The following is an 18,970-nucleotide window of genomic DNA, read 5'->3' as shown; positions in this document are numbered from 1 at the left end:
TGGCTGAGTCAGTAAATGCACCGTCCTTACTGAAGACACCTCTCATTGACTTCATCCTGACACCTGCCTGGATAAGGACTCAAGGAGCCTGGCCTCCATAGTCAACTGCCATAACATGAAGGATGCAATCCGAAGCCCATGAAATCAACAGGAACCTTCTCACTCCTTGCTTACATTTGCAACAGCTCCAAGAAAACTGGCTCAGATTTCAGTCCAGCTCCATTGGCATAACTGAACTATGACAATTCATACAAGTTGAGGACTGGCTGTATGGAGTCCACGCTCAGCTGGGGCTGATCCAGCTCCAAGCTCCAGCTGGAGGTGATCAGGGCCCTGACTGGGTGATCCCCAGGGCCCACAGGAAGAGGTCCCACCCACACTGGCCTACATAAGCTCCGACCAGCAACTCAACTGCTAATCTGGGTCTCCTGGGCCACTTAGAAGCTTGTAGCCTACTTGACTGCTTGCTTTCACCTAGATCCTCAATCTTGCCTCACGTGGACCCGTGCCTTGTTCCTGCCAGTACCTTGCACTGCCTGAACCTCTGCCTCACTCCTGCCTGGATTTTTCCCTAAGTCGTGTCTGTCTCCACTGCTATGCCTGCCTGATCCCATCTTGGACTGGTGTTCCTGCCCTGCCTGCTCTTGAGTGGTCCTGTCCTTGGCTTGGACTTCATGGTACAACCAGTGGCCTTCTTTGGGCCAGATGAACCCTGGCTTCATGATTTGGACTTGGACTGACACTACCTTGACCACAGTGTGCTCTATGGTGACTCCTGCTCTAGCACATCCCCTTGAACTGACAGCCCACACCCCAGCCAAAACTTATGTGAGCCCTATCTGTCCTACCATGTATCTGGAATGGAGATAATAGCAGATCTTTATTGTGATTTCTGTAAAAGTCCATAGGGATGTGCAGTGACATCATCAGAGTCACTCAGCCGGTCAGTGCCAAGGTTGGGAACATATTGGTTTCCTGTGTTCCAGTTTATTCACTGGAGTATATTGCTTTACTTGATGACTTGGGAAGAAGCTCAGGAAAAGTGAGCACAGACAGTTAAAGGCACACTTCGGGGACATGGGGCCTAAGACCAGATTTACAAAGGTATTTAGGCAACCAAAGGATGCACATAGGACCTAGCAGAATATACAAGAGAGGGCCTAGGGGAGTTAGGCATCACTGACATCCTGACCGCTAAAGTCGATGTGAATTTGGTACTAATAAAGGAAAAATGAGCTTTGAGTTTATAACTGCAACTGTGGAAGTGTGCCAAAGACCACCAGATTGATTTAATCACCTTTGTGTGTTACATACCTGTCCAATGAGATCTGCCAATAGCGCTGGTGAGAGACAGGGATCCAGTGGACAGGGCCAGTAAAGTAAGATTCATCAATTCCCCCAAAAATGAGCATACTACCATTTTGTTCTCTAAAAATGACAAATGCATATAATTACATGAAATACCAGTGTTAGGTGCTGTACAAATACGGAAACTAAAAAAGACAGTCCCCTTGCCAAAGAAGTACAGTCTCAGTAATGGACCATTCCTAATAATAATTGCTTTCATTAAAAAAAAACAGGTAAAAACACGTGCATTTGTTTCTAACTGAATCATTTCAGAGAAATGATCAATTTAAGAATATTTCCACCAGCAAGACCATCACTTCTTTTTCACCATTTGCTATTCTTTTGTTTAAAATTCTTTAAGTCATGTGGGAGGGGCAGCAGAGTGTGACTTCGGTGACCAATCAAGCAGCATAACAGCTAGTGAATAATTTAGCTCTCCTAGGATACTTTTCACTAGGGGACTTAGAGTGCTTTCAACAGCAGTATCCCCGTTTTATAGAGCAAGAAACAAAGGCACAGAGAAGAAGATTGTCTTGACCCAGTTTACGTAGTGAGTCAGGCCAGGATGAAACTCAGGCTAGCACTGTAATCACTGCTTGCTAAAGAGTCACTGGGACTAACCCACGGACAGGGAACAGGACTTTGTTTCAATGAACAGGCAATGTGTTCTCGTGGACCGTACACCAGCCATATTCTTGGTTCTACCACTGGTGATGGTGGCTGTAGGCAAGTCACTGCACCTCTCTATGCCTGAAACATCATGTTTATAAAATGGAGCTAACTACAGCAGGAAGCAAGCAGAGTATCTTGGTCCAGGATTTTCCCCCACACTCCTATGGAAATACATTACTTCCATGTTCTACAAGTCACTTACACACTGAGGTACACTGAAAACAAGTGCTGCTGCACCACGTTCTCGGTCATCATGTTATCAAAGACAGGAATAAGCCCACCAACAGCTAGATCTGGATAGCCCAGGCCCAGGATCCCATCAAATTTGGTGTAGGTGAAAAAAGGTCCTGGCTCGCTGGTGCTCAGTGCTAACTGCTGGTTGGTGTCGATGAGGGAGGAAACCTGGGAAGGAGATGGATCAGTTCTTTAGCTCCTTATCTGGCCAGAAAACCACTGAGTTAATCAGTATTTGAAGGAAATGTCATATAAAAGCAATGCTGAGGGGGTAAAGCTGTTCTTACAAGACAGGGTTTTTGCTGCTCTGTGCTTTACACATCCAGAAAGCACGAGAGACAGTGTACACACGCTCAAATTGAGTACTCATAGAGAACTTTATTCTGGTTTTCACCCCTCTTCTGGGATAGCTCTGATCAGTCAGGCTATCTCCCCTGCCACTGAGGGACCAGACACAGTCACAGTGCCTACTGTGGGCAGCAACTTGAGAGAGCTGATATGTATCCGCTCCTCAAAGTGCTCACAGCTCTCAATGCCTGGACATGTGTTGGGGACTTCACTGGAGGTATTCACCCCAGGAAAAGACAGACTGGCAGGGCTCTGGGGGATGGCAGAGAGGGTAATGTGCTTGCAGAATAGTCCTGTTCCCCAACTGCCCGTTGCAAAGATGCTGGTTTAGCACTGGGTGGATGGCCTTTATGATTGTTTGTACACTCACTCCTGGCACCACCTCCGTGGAGAGTTATATAAGAAAGGAGCCAAAGAAGCCAGTGCTCCCATGAGGTGTAAAAAAGGTAAGTATTTGTACTGTGAGTATACTCTGCATGGGCCTATGGCCAGGGCAGATGGCTGTTGTAAACCTATTACTGAGCAAGAGATGAGCTTATGGACCTGCATCCTCAAAAAGGGTATTGTGGAAAGGCAAAGTACCCCACCCTGTGAAGAGGAGGCATCTTTGAAAACAGTGTGCCCTATGGCATGTGTCCCTGGGGCAGTGTGCCTATGTCCTAACTCTTAGCCAGGAGTTATGCACCTAAGTCCCTTTGTGGGTCTAAGCCACAGTGCCCAATTGTACAGCCAAGCCTGTTTCATTGTTTGCGTAGCAGCCAGGGTGTAAGTAGCTTCACTAAGAGACTTGCCATTTATTGTCTCCTCCAGAATGAGATCCCCAGCGGGTGTAAGCTGGCACAGCGCTACTATGTTTGTGAATCACTGAAATAATGGGGAGGGCTGTAGCCTTTCTGCTGCATTAGTACTTACTATCACTGTATCGGATCCCACAACCCCGTCCATGCTGCCTATGCCATACTGAATGGATATGCTGGTCCCTGTGCCTTGGTAGGTGGAGGATTTTGACGGATCAAACCTCCGGTGATTTTCTGCAAAAGAATATTTAGAAAAAGCATCAGCATCCAGCCCTACTGTAAAGAAGAAAATAAAGCTCAGCACATAACTGTGTAGTGTAATCAATGCTCTTAACTTCATGTTCTGCATTTAGAAGCACTTAGTAAAATCTAAGGTATTTCTTTGGCCTCTGCCCACATACCATGTTTTTCTTGCATCGAACACCCACTTTCCCCTCCCTCCCAAATCAGGGTGTATATATTAAGGAGAGAAGCTGGATTTCTGACTGAAGGAGAAGCCCCCTGCTCTGATTTCTTTTCCAAGATCAAGTGCCCAGCAGGAGCACTGGGATTTCCTTTCAGGCACCTGAGGGAGTTAATTGATTTAATGATTCATTGTTCTTCACTCAACAGACATTAATGGTCATCTCTTTCTCTCGCTGTCTCTCTCTCTTTTTTTTAAGGGTTTTGATTTCCATCCATTAATCAAGCTAACTTTTCTTCTGACAGTTTAGCTGTCCGCTGGCTACTCCTTGTGTCACTTTTGTTTCACAGCCTTTTACAGAATTTTTAGGTCTGTGCCACATCTATGAAGCCCTAATTCTGGAAATCCTTTTTTTGCCTTCCTAAAACAAGGTGCATGTTATTCCAGGCCATGTTGTATTTTATAACACATGGTAGTAGCATAGTTTCTCATAGTAGTTAATGCATTTATCCTCAAAACTTCCCTCTGGGGAAGGGCAGGGCAGTGCTGTTAGTCTTTGGGTGATAAAAAGCAGATAAGCGCTTCGCCCAAAGTTACAGGGGAACTCTGAGAGCAGGGTCTGAGAGCGCAGACAGAAGTGCAGCCCCCTGCTGTAACTGAGAACACTTTGCAGGAAACGCTGTGAGTTACAATGATCCCTGGAACCAAGCACAAGTTCACTGCTGGCTCCAGGGGGAAGGGAATCGAGCTTCTGGCTGCAGCCTGCATCTGATTTCCACTGGCAACAGCCCCTCCTCCTCCCAGCCTGTGCCTCTTTCACAATGGGAGGGGAGAAAGGGGGCAGAGGGAGCTCATTCTAGGGTTACCCAGCCTTGGGGGAGTCCTATACACCCACCCCACCCTCCAGCAGGGGCTGAGAAAAGCCCAGACTGAGCTCCCTCTGTCCCCTTTCCCCCACCCCATTCTGAAAACAGGCTGGGAGGCAGCACAGACAGAAGTTACAGAAGATGCTCTGTTTTGAAATGTCTTCATCTGACCCCTCATGGAATGAAGGTTCAGATTTTAACCTGATCAGCCATTTTTGCAGCTGTCTGCAGCCATGCACTTGTTTGGTCATGGCTATAGACTGCTTTCTGTGACAGGATTGGGTGAAAATTGTCATTTCTGTCTGGGCCCTGAATCACTACCTAGTGCCTTAACAACTCTGACATTTCTGAAAATAGGAAAAGCCACCAGAGCGAGAGAAGAACAAGACAGGCTGGAGATAATACTGTGCAGATGAAAACGAGCCTGCCTTGAGGACTTTGCTACATCCAAATTTCAGTCCCTGTTCCTAAACACCTAGTTGGTCTTGTTGAAATTTGAGAGACTGCACTTACGCATTAGAGTTTGCAGATTTGGAGTCCCCTTTCCCAACCTTTATTGGCATTTGTGCATTGACATGGTAACCAGGTCTCCACTCTTACAAACATTAACTCATCGATTTAAAATGAGCTCAGGAGATGCCTATCACAGATTTTGAATCTTGGCCTGCTGATAACTATACAGCTCAAACCTTGGTGGCATTAAGATGGCCATTCAGCAATAGCTCAGCCAGGCCCATAGAAAACTCTGTCCCATCCCCGTATCATCTAGGAAACATGCCCTCACCTCTGCAAAAACACCCTCAAGTGGGCACCCTTCAGCTTTCCTGGGAAGCCACTTTGGTCTCAAGTAGTGCAAGTTCATTAAAGCACAAGGTCCAGAGGTTTCACTGAGCCCACTCTGACAGCCATTCCTCCTCTCTCATGACAAGGGTGACCCAGCTCAGACATGCAGCTGGCTACAGTTGTGGGCAGTGTCTCAGAGCGAGCGAGAAGCGATTCTTTCAGACCCCTGCTCCTGCTGTGCGGTTCCCTAGTACTTAACTACTGGGCATGCCTATATGTGCAGTAGCCTATTTTATTGCTCATAAAAGTGTTATGTAAAAAAAATGCAATTATACAAATGTGCAGTAAAATAAGCTACTGTGCATTAAGTGTCACTTAAAAAACACACACTTTTGGTACTGCACGTTAGGGCACACTAATGTGCATTTATTTAGTACCTTGCATTGGTAGGACCTAATTTAATGTCATAACCCTTTCTAAGATCTAAGTTATTTGCAACAGAAGAATTACTCTAGTATTTTTCTGTAGTCAAAAATGAGTGAAAAGTAAGAGGTGGTGTTTTGTCTTGAGCCTATTGTGGGATTCCTTGAACCCAAAAAGGTTGACAACCAGTGGCAGAGAGTCACACTGGGAGGTAGCTGTGAACATGGGCATTAAAGCCAGGTCTCCTGAGTAGCAGATACAGGGTCTCTCACACAATCTGTTCCATCACACCATATTAAAGGAGTAGCGTAGATGGGGGAGGAAGCAATCAGTTACTTACGGCAGGCCTCGCTCTTGCAGGTGACGGAGGGAACCCAGAGGTTGGATGAACCGGTATCAAATACAACAGTGAACTCCTGCGGAGGGGTTCCAATGGAGATCGTTCCAAAATACTCTGCCTGTTCAGGTAAGAGCGACAAAAATGATTCTCAGCAGCTAGTTATACATACATGTGTGTCCTCTACATGTCAAATGCTTAACTTCAACCACGTGAAATGCTCACCGGAGTAAGCACCAAAAGCCAGAGTCAATAAAGGACCTAAGCATCTGGGCAAATCTCACTTTAGGCACCTAGTCCAAACTTATCAAGGGAAAGGTGCTTCTCAGCTGCTGCCTCATATTGCATGTGCCTAAATTTTGGGGGTGCTGCTATTAGTGATTTGAAAGCTCCTGGGCACCGAGGCTCTACCCCTGCAACTGTCTCAGGTTTGATAGGTGCAGCATTTATATGTGCGTACAGGACCGCAGCAAATTAAGCTGGGGTGGTGCAGCCCCCTGGAAGTCAGCCTGCCATTCTGGAGGTGCCCTGCCCTGGCTCAGTGTGTTGCAGAGAGGCTGGCTGGGGCACAAGGTTGCTATAGTGCAGGGCTAGTTGGCAGATAAGCCCCCACTGTAGCACCCTCATGCCCCAGCCAGCACAGGCCACATGTGTACTGTGGGGCTCCAGTGTAGATTGTTCCATAGACTCTGTCTGTTCAGGTCAGATGCAAACATACCATATTGTCTTGAATACAACATGCACCTTTCCCCCCCAAAATAGCGCTGGAAATCGAGGGACTTATGAGGGAAATACAGTAAGAGCAGTTTCTGCCCATTACTGAGCAGAAGTGAAAGTAAAACCTGCACTCACAGGGAGCAGAGCAATGAGCAGGCCAGGCTCCCTCGCTGCTGCTGTTCAATTACTGACTACAAGGAAAAATCTTCTTTTCCCTTCAATCTGCCTTCCAAAATCAGGGTACATATTTTATTCCAGCGCATTTTGTATATGAGAAAATGTGGTGAAAGGGACTTTGCTTTATATTGGCAGGTAGACCTACCCATCCAATAATCAGCCTTGGGATCCCCTATAAAGGAACCATAATGTACTTCCCACCCTGAAGCAAATCTGTTGTACCAGAGCAGAAACTCACATCAAGGGAGTTCTTGAGTGGCTCATAAACGCCTTGGGAAGCAAACGAGTGTGCATATTTGGTGCTGATGTCATAGTGGTGGTGCTTCACGAAGTCTTGCAGCAAGCTTTTTTCCTTCATGAGTTTCCTCAGCTTCTTCCCTCTCCACAAAGGTATCCTTGTGTGCAAAAAAAAAAAAAAACAACCACCAAGATCCGCAATCACTAATGCCCCGCAACAGACTTTTCTTGTGCACTGGGTCTAAGGGAAACAGTTTGCATTAAAGCCACCAACTCCCATGGCATTCACAATGGGTTTCCTCATTTGGCTGATGGAATAAACACTTAAAATCAACTGAAATACCCCTCCGCTTACCAAGCATGGGTATAGTCTCACCACAGCCAGCACAAGCAACTTCTCCATTTGGAATGACTTTGTCCTTCTCATAACTTCCCATCTCTTCCCAGACCTCATCTGAAAAGAGATCTTTCCTCCTTCCCATGTTTAAGCTGTTTACATTTCCTATCCCTCTGTTGTTAGATTAAATGACCTGGGAGCCAGAAGGGACCATGAGATCATTTTATCAACATGCTTTTTTTTTTTTAAAGCAAGCTGGTTAGCAGCAGTACATGAAGGAGAAGCAGTCATACAGCAACGTACCTGCTAACGCCTTCAGAGAGGGCAAAAATTGCACAGAGAACCACCAAGACCTTCATCCTTCTGTTTCTACACGTCTGCTACAGATGTGGGACTGTTGAATATAACTTGCCTGCTTTTATAATCTGAGGTTGACTCTCCTCAGGGAGGGACCTCCAGAAAGTCAGATTACAAGAGAAATTCCAGCTCAGGCTGGTGATAACAGATCACTCTGCAAACACCCCAACAGCTGACCAAGGACTAACCCAATAGCACAAAATTTCTAACATCAGTACATTGCACCGAAGAACAGTGCGTGTGTTTGTTGCTGCAGCAGATTGTGCCTGTGATAATCAGTTGGAGTGTTTTAATCTTTCACTTGTTTATACTTTCCTTTTTTGGATTCAACTTGAATTCCCTTCCCTGGCCTTGGATAGCATTTCATGAGTCTCTGGCTGGTTTCATGTCCTAATAGGCCATTGCCAACCAGGGAATGGATATATGTAGCTATATCCCAGTGCGGCATGTTGTGTCTACCGATTCCAGCCCCTAACATCTATGAAACTATGGAATTAGAGGACTAGGGAATGCAGCCATAGAGCACATGATGTGAGTGAGGACTACTGAGAGGCTGAGCTAGTGATGTAGACTAAATGAAGGTGCCAGTCAGGAAAGCAGGTTTTGGTGCCATCTTGTAAGAAGCTAGATGCAAGGTAGAATGCTGCAGTCTCAGGATGAATGATTGGCCTCTCAGCCAATCAGAGGCAAGGGCAGGCCACAGGGGCGGCTTCACCAACCAGTGGCGCTGGGTGGGACTGCCATGAAATGTCTGTGAAATGGGCTCTGTGCACTGCCAGCGGGCCATGCAAAAGCCTTTGTCTCACCATGATTTAACTATGTCCCTAGTAATTCCCTGATTGCATTTAGCAAAATCTGACATGAGGCTGGACGTGGACTGATGAATCCAAAACTGGTGGGACGTACACCAGTAGTATGTTAACCCTAGATTCTTTCCAGGTTAATTCTCCATCAGGCTGGGCAGCTTCATGATTTGTCTTCTACTTTTTGGATTGGTGTCATGTTAATGACAACAGTGTAAAATATCATCTCTCTATGCCCCTAATCTGCTAAAAGGCCATCTCGTCCTTTCATCTGCTCTCCATCCCAGCCTTTCCACTGCTCTTTCTACACCACTATCTGTCCTCTGCCCCTTTTCATAGTTTCATAGATGTTAGGGGCTAGAAGGGACCTTACAAGGTCATTGGTATTGCAGTACTGTAGGGAGTGCTACTACACAGAGACACCCACCTCACTTTGCCAGATCCAAAACCTCACTTCAAGGGTCTCTCTCAGGGACCCTACAGCTGGCTGTCCCACTTCCTGGAGAACCCCCGCAGGCCTAGGGTAACGCAGCCTCCACCCAGGCACTGGTTTCCTGCCTGTTACACAGAATCTTTTCTGGGCAGCGAGTCTGCCACCACATTCAGGCATCCCTTTATGTGTTCCACTTTCATGTTGAACTCCTGAAGCTGCCATGCCCACGTTTGAAGCTTGGCATTGGTATTCTGCATTGTCTGCAGCCTTTGAAGTGGGGCATGGTCTGTTAGGACTCCCCACAAATAGGGTCTCAGCTTGTTCAGTGTCTAGATGATTGCTAATCACTCCTTCTGCTTACTTGATCCACTTCTTGCTCTGTCTAGAACTGGTTTCTAGACTCTGCAGGACAAGGAACTGACAAAATAAAAATAAGCAATATTCATATATCTTTTGTCCATGTATCTGAAAGGCCACTACAAACACCATACCTGTGTTTGAGACAGTGGCAAGGGTGACTAGGAGAAAAACCTGTGATGGAAGGATAGATAGTAGAGCTCTGAAGGATGATTAGGTAACAGACCTAATTCTTATTCATTTGGCTATACTGCCTCTATGATGGAATAAGCCATATGCATGTGGTTCAGTTAACCTTGCTCCAACATATTGCTCCTCTCTAGAATACAAATCTGTTCTAGATCAAAATCTAGACACAAATGCCAGGTTTTATTGCCTGTCACCCCAATTGCTACCTAAGAAGCTATAGTGTAACTATTGAGGGGTGACCGGAGCAACAGCCCCAGGCAACAACTTGGGGGCAGGAGGCATGGCAAGATTAACAGCTGCTGCCAGGTGACTGGACCACTGGTAATGTGTGGCCACTGCTTCCCAGTGCCCTGCTGCTTCCCAGAGCACACGGTTACCCTGGTAGGCCTTTGTTTGAAAAAAAAAAAGCATTCTGCCTGCACTTTACTATGACAGAGCACTGAGCTGCAAACCAAGAATTTGATATCATCTACTGCCAGAATAAGATTAGCACATTTGCTGCCTCCTATTTGGTGGCAATAATGAAATGGGTCAAATCACAAATACCAGTACCTGTGGAGATGGTCCAGCTCCCCAGTGTTGCCTGTTATTAGCACAGAATCACACTGTAGAGTCCGACGCAAACACTGAGAAAGGTGACCCTCAAGCAAAGGTAACACCACATAGCCCTTATCCAGCAAGATAGAAAGCAGTAAAAAGGAGATTTAAATCATTTATATATGTCAATGTCAAACATGCCACTAACAGCAGAAGGGATCAGATTGCCTTTGTGACTTACAGCAGGGAGAGAAGGAAATTGCTTGTAAGGGGCTACTCTGGCATTATCTGTCATCGGAGGAGCCAGGGCTGGGTCTTGTGATGAACAGTATTTTTTATGAAAAGGGGGCAGGCCTCTGTGGTGGGTTGTTTGCTGTGGAGTTTGATCCCACAGAGTTCTCCGAGGAAGCAGGTGGGAAGAGGAAGACACAGACTCAGATGAAGAGAATCCCCCAAACACTCAAATATCATAGTCAGGCTCCTAGCTGTGAGGAGATGGCTTCTTGAAAGCTGAAAAAGAGAGCTGAAAGGGAACTTAAATCTATTACAGGACCCTGAGACTTGGGAAGGTGAGAGGTGTGGGTTGTCTAAGTCCTCTGCCCATAGAGTCAGTGAGTGTCTGCAAGCTGGGAAGGTAACCTGCAGACAAGGGTCTGATCTGCACCTCCTCTGCTCTGCCTAGGAGCGGAGGTGCAACATATGTCCTGCCCTCTTGTTCCTGTTCTGCACACCTTCAACCTCAGCAATGAGGCCATGGAGCCTGTTGGCTCTGGATTTAGGATCCGGATACCAGACCAACCAGGAACTTTCTATTTGATAATAGGTAAATTTATTGGTCCACAGTGATAACAGAAAAGAAACAATATTAGTAATCAAGCAATTCTATATATCTACCAAATTCTAGGACTGTCATCAAAGTACATCTGGCCAGGACGCAGTCTTCACTCTGAGGCTCTCCCTTAGGTGTCAGATGTCAGCAGTCTGGAGGTGGGATGCCAAGGCCTACACCCCACTCCCCTCCAGTGGGGTGGATGAGATGGGCTGGTGGTGTGCCTTCTGTCCAAGGTGGCCTCGGGGACCCTTCCTGGGGGACGGGGTTGGGGAAAGTGACCCTCTCAGGAAGTAGGATGGAGAGAAACGGGGAAGGACCTGGGGTGGGACAGGGAAGGATGAAGGAGGAGGGAGGGACCCTTTTGTTACTCTCAAGTCCCTGCTTTTGTATTCTCCTTCTCTCCTGATGACTCCTGATGACTCTTCATGTGTGGCTATCACTTGTTGGTCTCTCGGTATGGTCACATGTCCACGTAGCTTTCCAGGCCTTCTCCTAATTCGGTCTGTTCCCAAACCAGGACTCAGGCCCCTCTGCTCTGGGGCCTTGTTAGCTGGTGCCACGTTTATCTGGTGTTATGGGCAATATGGTACATGCTTTCTGTGTTCCCAGACTATGTGTCCTTGTTGCGTTAGAAAGCCTGTCTCCCTCCAAGGTCGGGAGAAACTCTGTGACCCAGACTCTTGACACCTACTGCCCAACCTGAACCATTCTAATGCATACACCTATACCTATAAGCCAGTTTCAAAAAAACAAACCTTTAAATGCCATTTCTAAGCCAACAGAGCAAAGCTAGTGGTGCTCAGTATGTGCTAAACATGTTTGAGACAGAGCCCTAAAGACTCATTTATGCCACATGAGCAGCTGGTCCCAGCTGCTCTGCAACCTGCTCCAGCATCTACAAAGACTGAGGGGAAGGAGTATATAAAGGATTGTCCTGCAGACACTCTTTTTGAGTTTCTTTACTGACCCCAGGTCCCCAAATCCCTTTACTGCACAATATGTTTTTCCTCATCAAGGAACGTTCCGTTCTGTAACCTCACAATCTTTTTTTGATCAACTAAATAGCTGAAGCTTGAAGGCTGCTCACCGTGAGGCATTCCTCCAGCCCTCAGGTCATCCTTGTGGCTTTTATATGTACCGTCTCCAACTTTTCCATTTCCTTTCTAAACAGTGGACGCTCAGGGAAGGAGATTGGAGTGGCATCCAGGGAGGCTTTGGGGCTAATTTGTGGCATGCCTGCCAAAAAAGTTGGTCTCCTCTGCACCAGAGGATCACCTTAGTTCTTTTGCCACGGCATGCTACTAGAAGGTGAGGTGCAGGTGCTCGTTCACTCTGACCCACAAATTATTACCAGTCATGGTTTCTATGGTCTAATCCTCACTCTGTCCACGTGGCCTGCATTTCTGTATTCCTAGATCTGTACTTTTGCATCTGGCTGTATTCAAACACATTGTGTTTGAATGGGTCCAGTTTACCAAGCTATGCAAATTGTTCTGTGTCACTGTTCTGGCTTCATCATTTTTTGTCATTCTGCCAAATTCTGTATCACCTGCAAAATTTATCAGTAGTGACCGTATATTTTTTTCTGAAATGACTGAATAGTGTGACACCTAATACTTGAAGAACCTCACTAGAATCATGCCTATTTAATGATCACTATTAGAAACATGCCTATTTAATGATGAGTGGAGGGGGGCTTGAACACAGCGGCGGTGGCATGGGGTGGTGGATGGCGGTGGTGGCGCCTGTGTGTAAGCTCCCCCCTGCCCTGTCTGGCCAACTAGGAGATACCTGTGCAGCCCGCAGAGGGGAGCTGCTGGCATAGCCCACCCTGGCTCTCCTCCTGGGAGGCGGTGGCGCAGGTTGGAGGGTGGTGGTGCTCCATCCCTGCCTGCCCACATGTACCTGGTAGTCTCTTTCCAAGTACCCCTGGTTGGCAACCCCTGTGTTAGAATATGAAAGCCCATCTGCGATAACTTTAGCCTTAATTCATTGATGGCTATACCTCTGTGGGTCCACTTTCATTTACTGGGTGAGAAGACCAGGCATATGGCCAGTCACTGAGGAATAACTGGTCTATTGTAAGCTGTACCCACTTTTGCTTTATGGTACTTTGTATATCCAGGTCCTCCCTTGCGCAGGATCTGTACACACCAGAAATTTCTTCAGAACATTGAGGTCCCTGGAAAAGCACAGGCTCAGGGATGATCTGGTGGCCACCTATAAGTTTATCAGGGGTGACCACCACGATCTGGGGGAACGTTTGTTCACCAGAGTGCCCCAAGGGATGACGAGGTTGAATGGTCATAAACTACTGCAAGACCATTTCAGGCTGGACATACGGAAGAATTTCTTTACCATCTGAGCCCCCAAGGTCTGGAACAGCCTGCCATCGGAGGTGGTTCAAGCACCTCCATTGAACACTTTCAAGAGCAAATTGGATGCTTATCTTGCTGGGATCCTGTGACCCCAGCTGACTTCCTGCCCTTCGGGCGGGGGGCTGGACTCGATGATCTTCTGAGGTCCCTTCCAGCCCTAATGTCTATGAAAGTCTATGAAAGACACATGGCAGGGTAGGAACCTAAAGGCTCTTCCTTTTCCTGTCTCAAATCCCCTGTGCTTCTTTGGCAGCATACAGCATATTCCAGGGTAGTATACAGCCCCCTGCTCTGATTTAAAGGGGACCCACATAACACACAGCCAGCCTGGAATCCAGTTAACACAACTGTTCCCCTGGCCATCAGACCTGCCCCGTCTCTACTGCATAGCTCAGCGTTTGTCCCCTGACTTACCCAGCTTTCCTTTTTCTATTTCCTCTGTGTGTGTCTACAGGCAAAGTTTATCATGGAGCTGACTAATCAGCTCAGCAGTAAACATCTCTGCATCTACACATGCAGCCCTATTAGGCCTCAGTAAACTAATAAACTCCACCATAGGATATTACTTGTATCTACAGTGGAGTACTACACTCAAGCACCCTTGTGCACCAGCCTTGGGCTGGCAGGCTGACCCTCTTGGGGACCACTGCCAGGTGGGACTGCTCCAACCTGGGTCAACATACTGCAGTCCTGGGTTCATGTTCAAACATCCCAATAAGTGCCAAAGTTTATTGCTGGGTGTTAATTGCACGTGTAGATATGGACAGTGACTCCAATGTAGTTAGCAAAGGTCGAGCAGTGATTAATAAATTGACTCCTGTAGACTCTGCCATGTAGGTGGGTGCCTGGGCCTGCACTGGGCATTTCCAAAGTCAGGAAGAGGTGCAGATGTCAATCTGTTTCCATTCTGCAGCACAGAGGACTGCAAGGTAGGATAGGAGCTGGAGAGGTTTGAACAATAGGAGGGTAGGTGATTGTGAGGCTGTTTTCCCAAACCAGGGTGGCTGCTTAGCTAGTATATGTAAAAACTCAGTGGTCAAGCAGTGTCTCATATTTGGTACTGTATTGCATATACTATATATATCACTTGTCACTTCACAGTCATCAAAGGGCTGAAACTCCTACATTGTTATGCTGCAAAAACTGTAGCTTGAGAGGCAAATTCCGCCTGCTGTTGGCATTTGATGAGCCATGGCACAGAGGGTGTAGGCATGCATGTGTACTAATTTGGCTTTCCTTGGGATAAAAGCAACAGACTCCCAATATATAGCATTTTTCTGAGCAGAAAAGAGAAGGCTAAGTAAGCTGAAGAGTGGGCTTCCCCCCACTTCTGTAAGTCAGCTGGGCTCTGGTGGTGGAATCCACCCCAGCAGCAGGCAGCTCCTGGGGTAGAGAGCAGTCACCCACCCCCTGCTGCCTGGGAGCACATTTGCTCCTGGTCAGGGGGCTGCACATGCACTACTGTGCAGTTACTAATCATGAGTAAATCTGCATTTGCGCATAGCATATTTACTTACGATTAGAGCCAATTACTGCGTAGTTAGCATCCTCATGTGTAGATGCAGATGCTTACTAGCAGTAATTAGCTAGACTGTGCAGTAAAGTGTCTCATGTAGATGCATCCTGTGAGGTGAAAGGAGGTACTCCTGGAGCTCTCCATGGTCCCCAACTGGCCAGGTTTGGGGTCCGTCTGCTTTCAGTATCTCCAGGTCTAAAGCAGAACCATCAGGAGAAGTGCTCCAGGGCATGAGACACCAGAATGGAGTATTGCTAGCTCCAGGGCAGTCTCACTGGTAGGCCCACCCCCGGCCCCACCAGGAGCCTGGAGATCTCTGCTTCCTGGCTCTCCAGGTCAAGGACAAATCTACTTGGCAGACCTCCCGGATCCAGGGTCACCTCCAGAATTTCTAGCTCTATAGTAGACTCCTCAGTTGGACTGCTATAGTGCCAGAGACATCACTGGGATCCTATCTTGGATTTGGCAAAAGTTCATTGCACCTGAGATATTTCAAAGGAAACATTTTGCGCTTAATGAAATGAGGTTTTCCTATCCAGAATGTTTCTGAGCAGCTCTAAGGACAACACCACTACCCTCCACCATGACTGAGGGCTACTAAACAGGTCCAGGACTCCTGTGGGGGCCAGAGTTGGCAAAAGGAAACACTCTGAACCCTGAAAATGCCACTGTTAAGGTGGTCCTTGTAAACTGGACTCTGCCCTCTAATCCTGTGCTGTTCCAGGGGCTTAGCCAAAGAATTACTTACAATCAGAGCTGGTTGCTGGTTGCAGCCTTTCCAACGTGTTCTTTTTTTAAAGATATTTTAACAAAATCATATTATTTTGGTACACGTATTTGATCTTTTTTTTCTATAGGCAAAACATTCGCACTGACATGTCTTCCCCTTTTCCCTTTGAAATGCAGCTTTTACTTTTACATTTTCTGAAAATAAAATTATACCATTTTCAGCTTGGAGACATTTGCCTTCCTTCACTCAGATACTCCCTGATGCCCCATTTTTACCCCTTTTCTTTTCCCTGAAACATGGAGGTTAAGGTAAGTAATGGGTAGAGAGTAGAGGGGGAACACACACCCCCACCTTCAAAAAGTGAGTTCCTCTGGGATTCCCTGCTCCAATCTTGTAGTGTCTGCAGCGGCAGATTATCCAGGTCTATTTATCTAAAATCAACCTGACCCCCATGAGGTAGGTAGATGCTCTGCCTTTCTGCAGCATCTTTCATTTAAAAGTTTCCCAGGAGCAAACCATACAGCTTCCATGGCACTCCCAGGCATGCTGGTCTCAAGCACTCACATCCACCTGTTGCAGCTCCTTGCGTGCCAGACCTGGGATGGGGGTCAGGAACCTGTGCTGAGGGCGCCCCCCGCCACTGCTCTCAAGCACACCAGAGGCAAAGATCTCCGGAGCAGTCCAGCTTCCCTGACTCCTTTCTGGGTCTGGCCAAGCAGAGCAGGAGCAGGTAGGCTGGGCATGCTTGAGACCAGCACCCCTGGGAGTGCTGGAGAAGGTGCATAGCTGAGTCCAAGAGAGCTCCATCCCCGTGCAGAGCGCTAACACTGGGGCTTTGCATCTTTTAAACAGGAGTGTCCAACACTTGGCTCTGTGATTTCAGCAACATGAATCTGTGAACAAATTTGAGTTGTCTTTTTTATGCTTTCTGATTATATAAGGCAAAGTGGTAACACTGTTTTCTGCCCTGCACGCTATAAAAAGTAACCCTGCCACACATTCACTCAAGTGACTGTGCAATAAAATGAGAAACAAGCCACAAAGATGGTTTACATACAATTAAGACCTCTTTGGGGCTGATTTGCATTGCACCTTGTAGTGAATGTGTGGCACCCCAGGCTGCCGCACACCATCCCGTCACTCCCCATGCTGACAATTAACTAGTCAGACAACTTTCAGTGTTGGGAGGAGAGCCAGTTGAGCATGCCCTAGCCGGTTGGGAACACCAGGCTGCCCTGTCTTCATGCTAATAATAATCAGCTCAGAGTATCCAACTGGAGCTGCCAGAGGGCCTGCAACTGGGGGCGGAGGGGAGAGCTGGTCATCTCCCCACCACAGAGAGTAAGTTCAAAGCTGAGCTTGGGAACTTGCCCCTCTGTGGCACTTGCAGAGCCAGGCAACCACAGCCCTACATGCAGGGCTGCCAATGCCTGACTGTGAACTTCCTAGTTAGGTGATCCCAGACTCTAACCTATTCTGGCAATAGAAAGGGTATCATTGTGATGTGATCCCTGATCCCAGAATCACATGTTCAGCCATACATGTGTTGCATGGCATGGCAAGGATGGACAAGTGTTGGGGTCTGGGATCAGATCTCATCATGCTATTAAATGAACATCTGCAAGGGGTTTGAGATGCAGAAAGATCACATGACTTGCTCACAGTCCACAAGGCATACATACACAGCAGATCCAGGAACTGAACTGAGGTCTCTTAAACCACTGCAGCCACTCTCCTCCCTTGATGCTGGGGATTTAACTGACCTGTCCCATTGCCCCCTTATCAACCTGCACAGTCTGTCTTCTTTGACCATAGCCTCAAGAGCATTGTGGTGCAGCGAAGAGATGCCGTTTGGCCACTTACATGGCTGGTTTAATAAATTAAATAAGAAAAAGGAACACATTGTATGCAAAAGGTGTTTGTGCATGTCTATGAACATTTCTATAAAAACAACAAAAATCCATCAAAATTTTGAGGGCTGTTGAACATTTCCTTCATCAATGGTCTCAACGGATGTTCTCTTGCATTCTGAATGCTACAAGTAGCTGTTCAGTGGCACGGGAGACTAGAAAAGCCAGGTGCTTGCTCTCATGCCTGTTTTGTGATGCTTCTGTGTAAAAGCTGATGTCAGCATTTGAGATACCTATTCCCACAGCCTGTTTCATGCTTCACATCTGTTTCTTTCTATTTTAGGATTTTTGGCAAAAGACTGACCCATCTGAGCCACAGAATATGCAATGGGAGTAATCTTTGTGTCTTTTTGCCTCCCCTGGTCTGACGCAGTGGAAGTAGGATGGCAGACTCTGTGTGCCTGATTCCCTTAAAGCTCCTGCATCACCAAATAATGTCTCTGTTCCCCAACCTTTGAGTGATAATGCCTAGAGATGGTGGATGTAGAGCCATCAGGCAAAACTATGCCACTTCATGAGATGGGAGCTGTGAAGTCCTGATTACCCAACCTTTCCCCTGTGCAAAAGCAGTTTAGTTCGGGTTTAGCTTAAGGAGGACCTGCATGGATTCCTTAAAGCTTAATTCAACCAGGTTCTTCTTGGTCTAATTTTGAGACTTCTCTTATGGTATTCCTTGGAGATTTTCCTCAAGGCACAAATTTCAATCCAGAAGTGGAGTGATATGTGAGATCGAGGTGGGGTGAGGGGCGCAGGAATGATCTCTTGTGCACAAATGTCAATCCAGAATCAGATTTTCTGTCTTGATATTTGGAGTGATATGTGAGATCTGGGGGTCTGCGGGTGGGGGCAGGGATGATCTTTTGTTGTTTGCTTTACAGAATCTTTTCTATTCTCATTTCAGTGCACATTGCCTCATTATAAATATGCCAGATCTAGAATCCAGGCACTATACTGGATGATGGCTAATAGACAGATACACCATGTGAAATTTCCCAGGTCTGAAAAATAATTCCTGAAAGTCTGAGAGCAGAAGAGAAGGTACTTTCTACTGCTTTATTTGAGAAGCCACTTTTGATCATGGAATCAAAAGTGGGGGGTAACAGTGAGGGAGGAGCAGTCAGAGCAAGGTTTGCATGTACGGTTGGAAGTACGGTAGGAAGAGTAAGGGGAATATAATGTGGCTGTGTTACGGGGTGGGGGTGGAGAAGGAAGGAGGAAATGCACCTCTGAGTAGAAAGGAGAAGGGAGGG

The 18,970-nt window shown here is 46.9% G+C and overlaps 1 protein-coding gene across 1 annotated transcript in view; it reads right to left on the bottom strand.

Annotated features, from left to right (window-relative positions):
- The window catches only part of LOC109295194 (embryonic pepsinogen-like), a 16,087-nt gene extending 8,050 nt beyond the window's left edge, over window positions 1–8,037 (bottom strand). The window contains exons 1-6 of the mRNA XM_019513893.1: window positions 7,982–8,037; window positions 7,343–7,499; window positions 6,214–6,331; window positions 3,514–3,632; window positions 2,222–2,421; window positions 1,315–1,428 (exon numbers count right to left, since the gene is read on the bottom strand). Of these exons, the coding sequence (XP_019369438.1) occupies window positions 1,315–1,428; window positions 2,222–2,421; window positions 3,514–3,632; window positions 6,214–6,331; window positions 7,343–7,499; window positions 7,982–8,037 (764 nt within the window). The remainder of the gene's footprint in view (window positions 1–1,314; window positions 1,429–2,221; window positions 2,422–3,513; window positions 3,633–6,213; window positions 6,332–7,342; window positions 7,500–7,981) is intronic.
- Between the last annotated feature and the right edge of the window lie 10,933 nt (window positions 8,038–18,970).

This window comes from Gavialis gangeticus, unplaced genomic scaffold, assembly GCF_001723915.1.
Source record: "Gavialis gangeticus isolate Ggan-Ray unplaced genomic scaffold, GavGan_comp1, whole genome shotgun sequence".
In the NCBI taxonomy this organism is placed as follows: Eukaryota; Metazoa; Chordata; order Crocodylia; family Gavialidae; genus Gavialis; species Gavialis gangeticus.
Note: the sequence above shows the minus strand (reverse complement) of the source record. Positions and strands in the feature narration are given on the sequence as shown.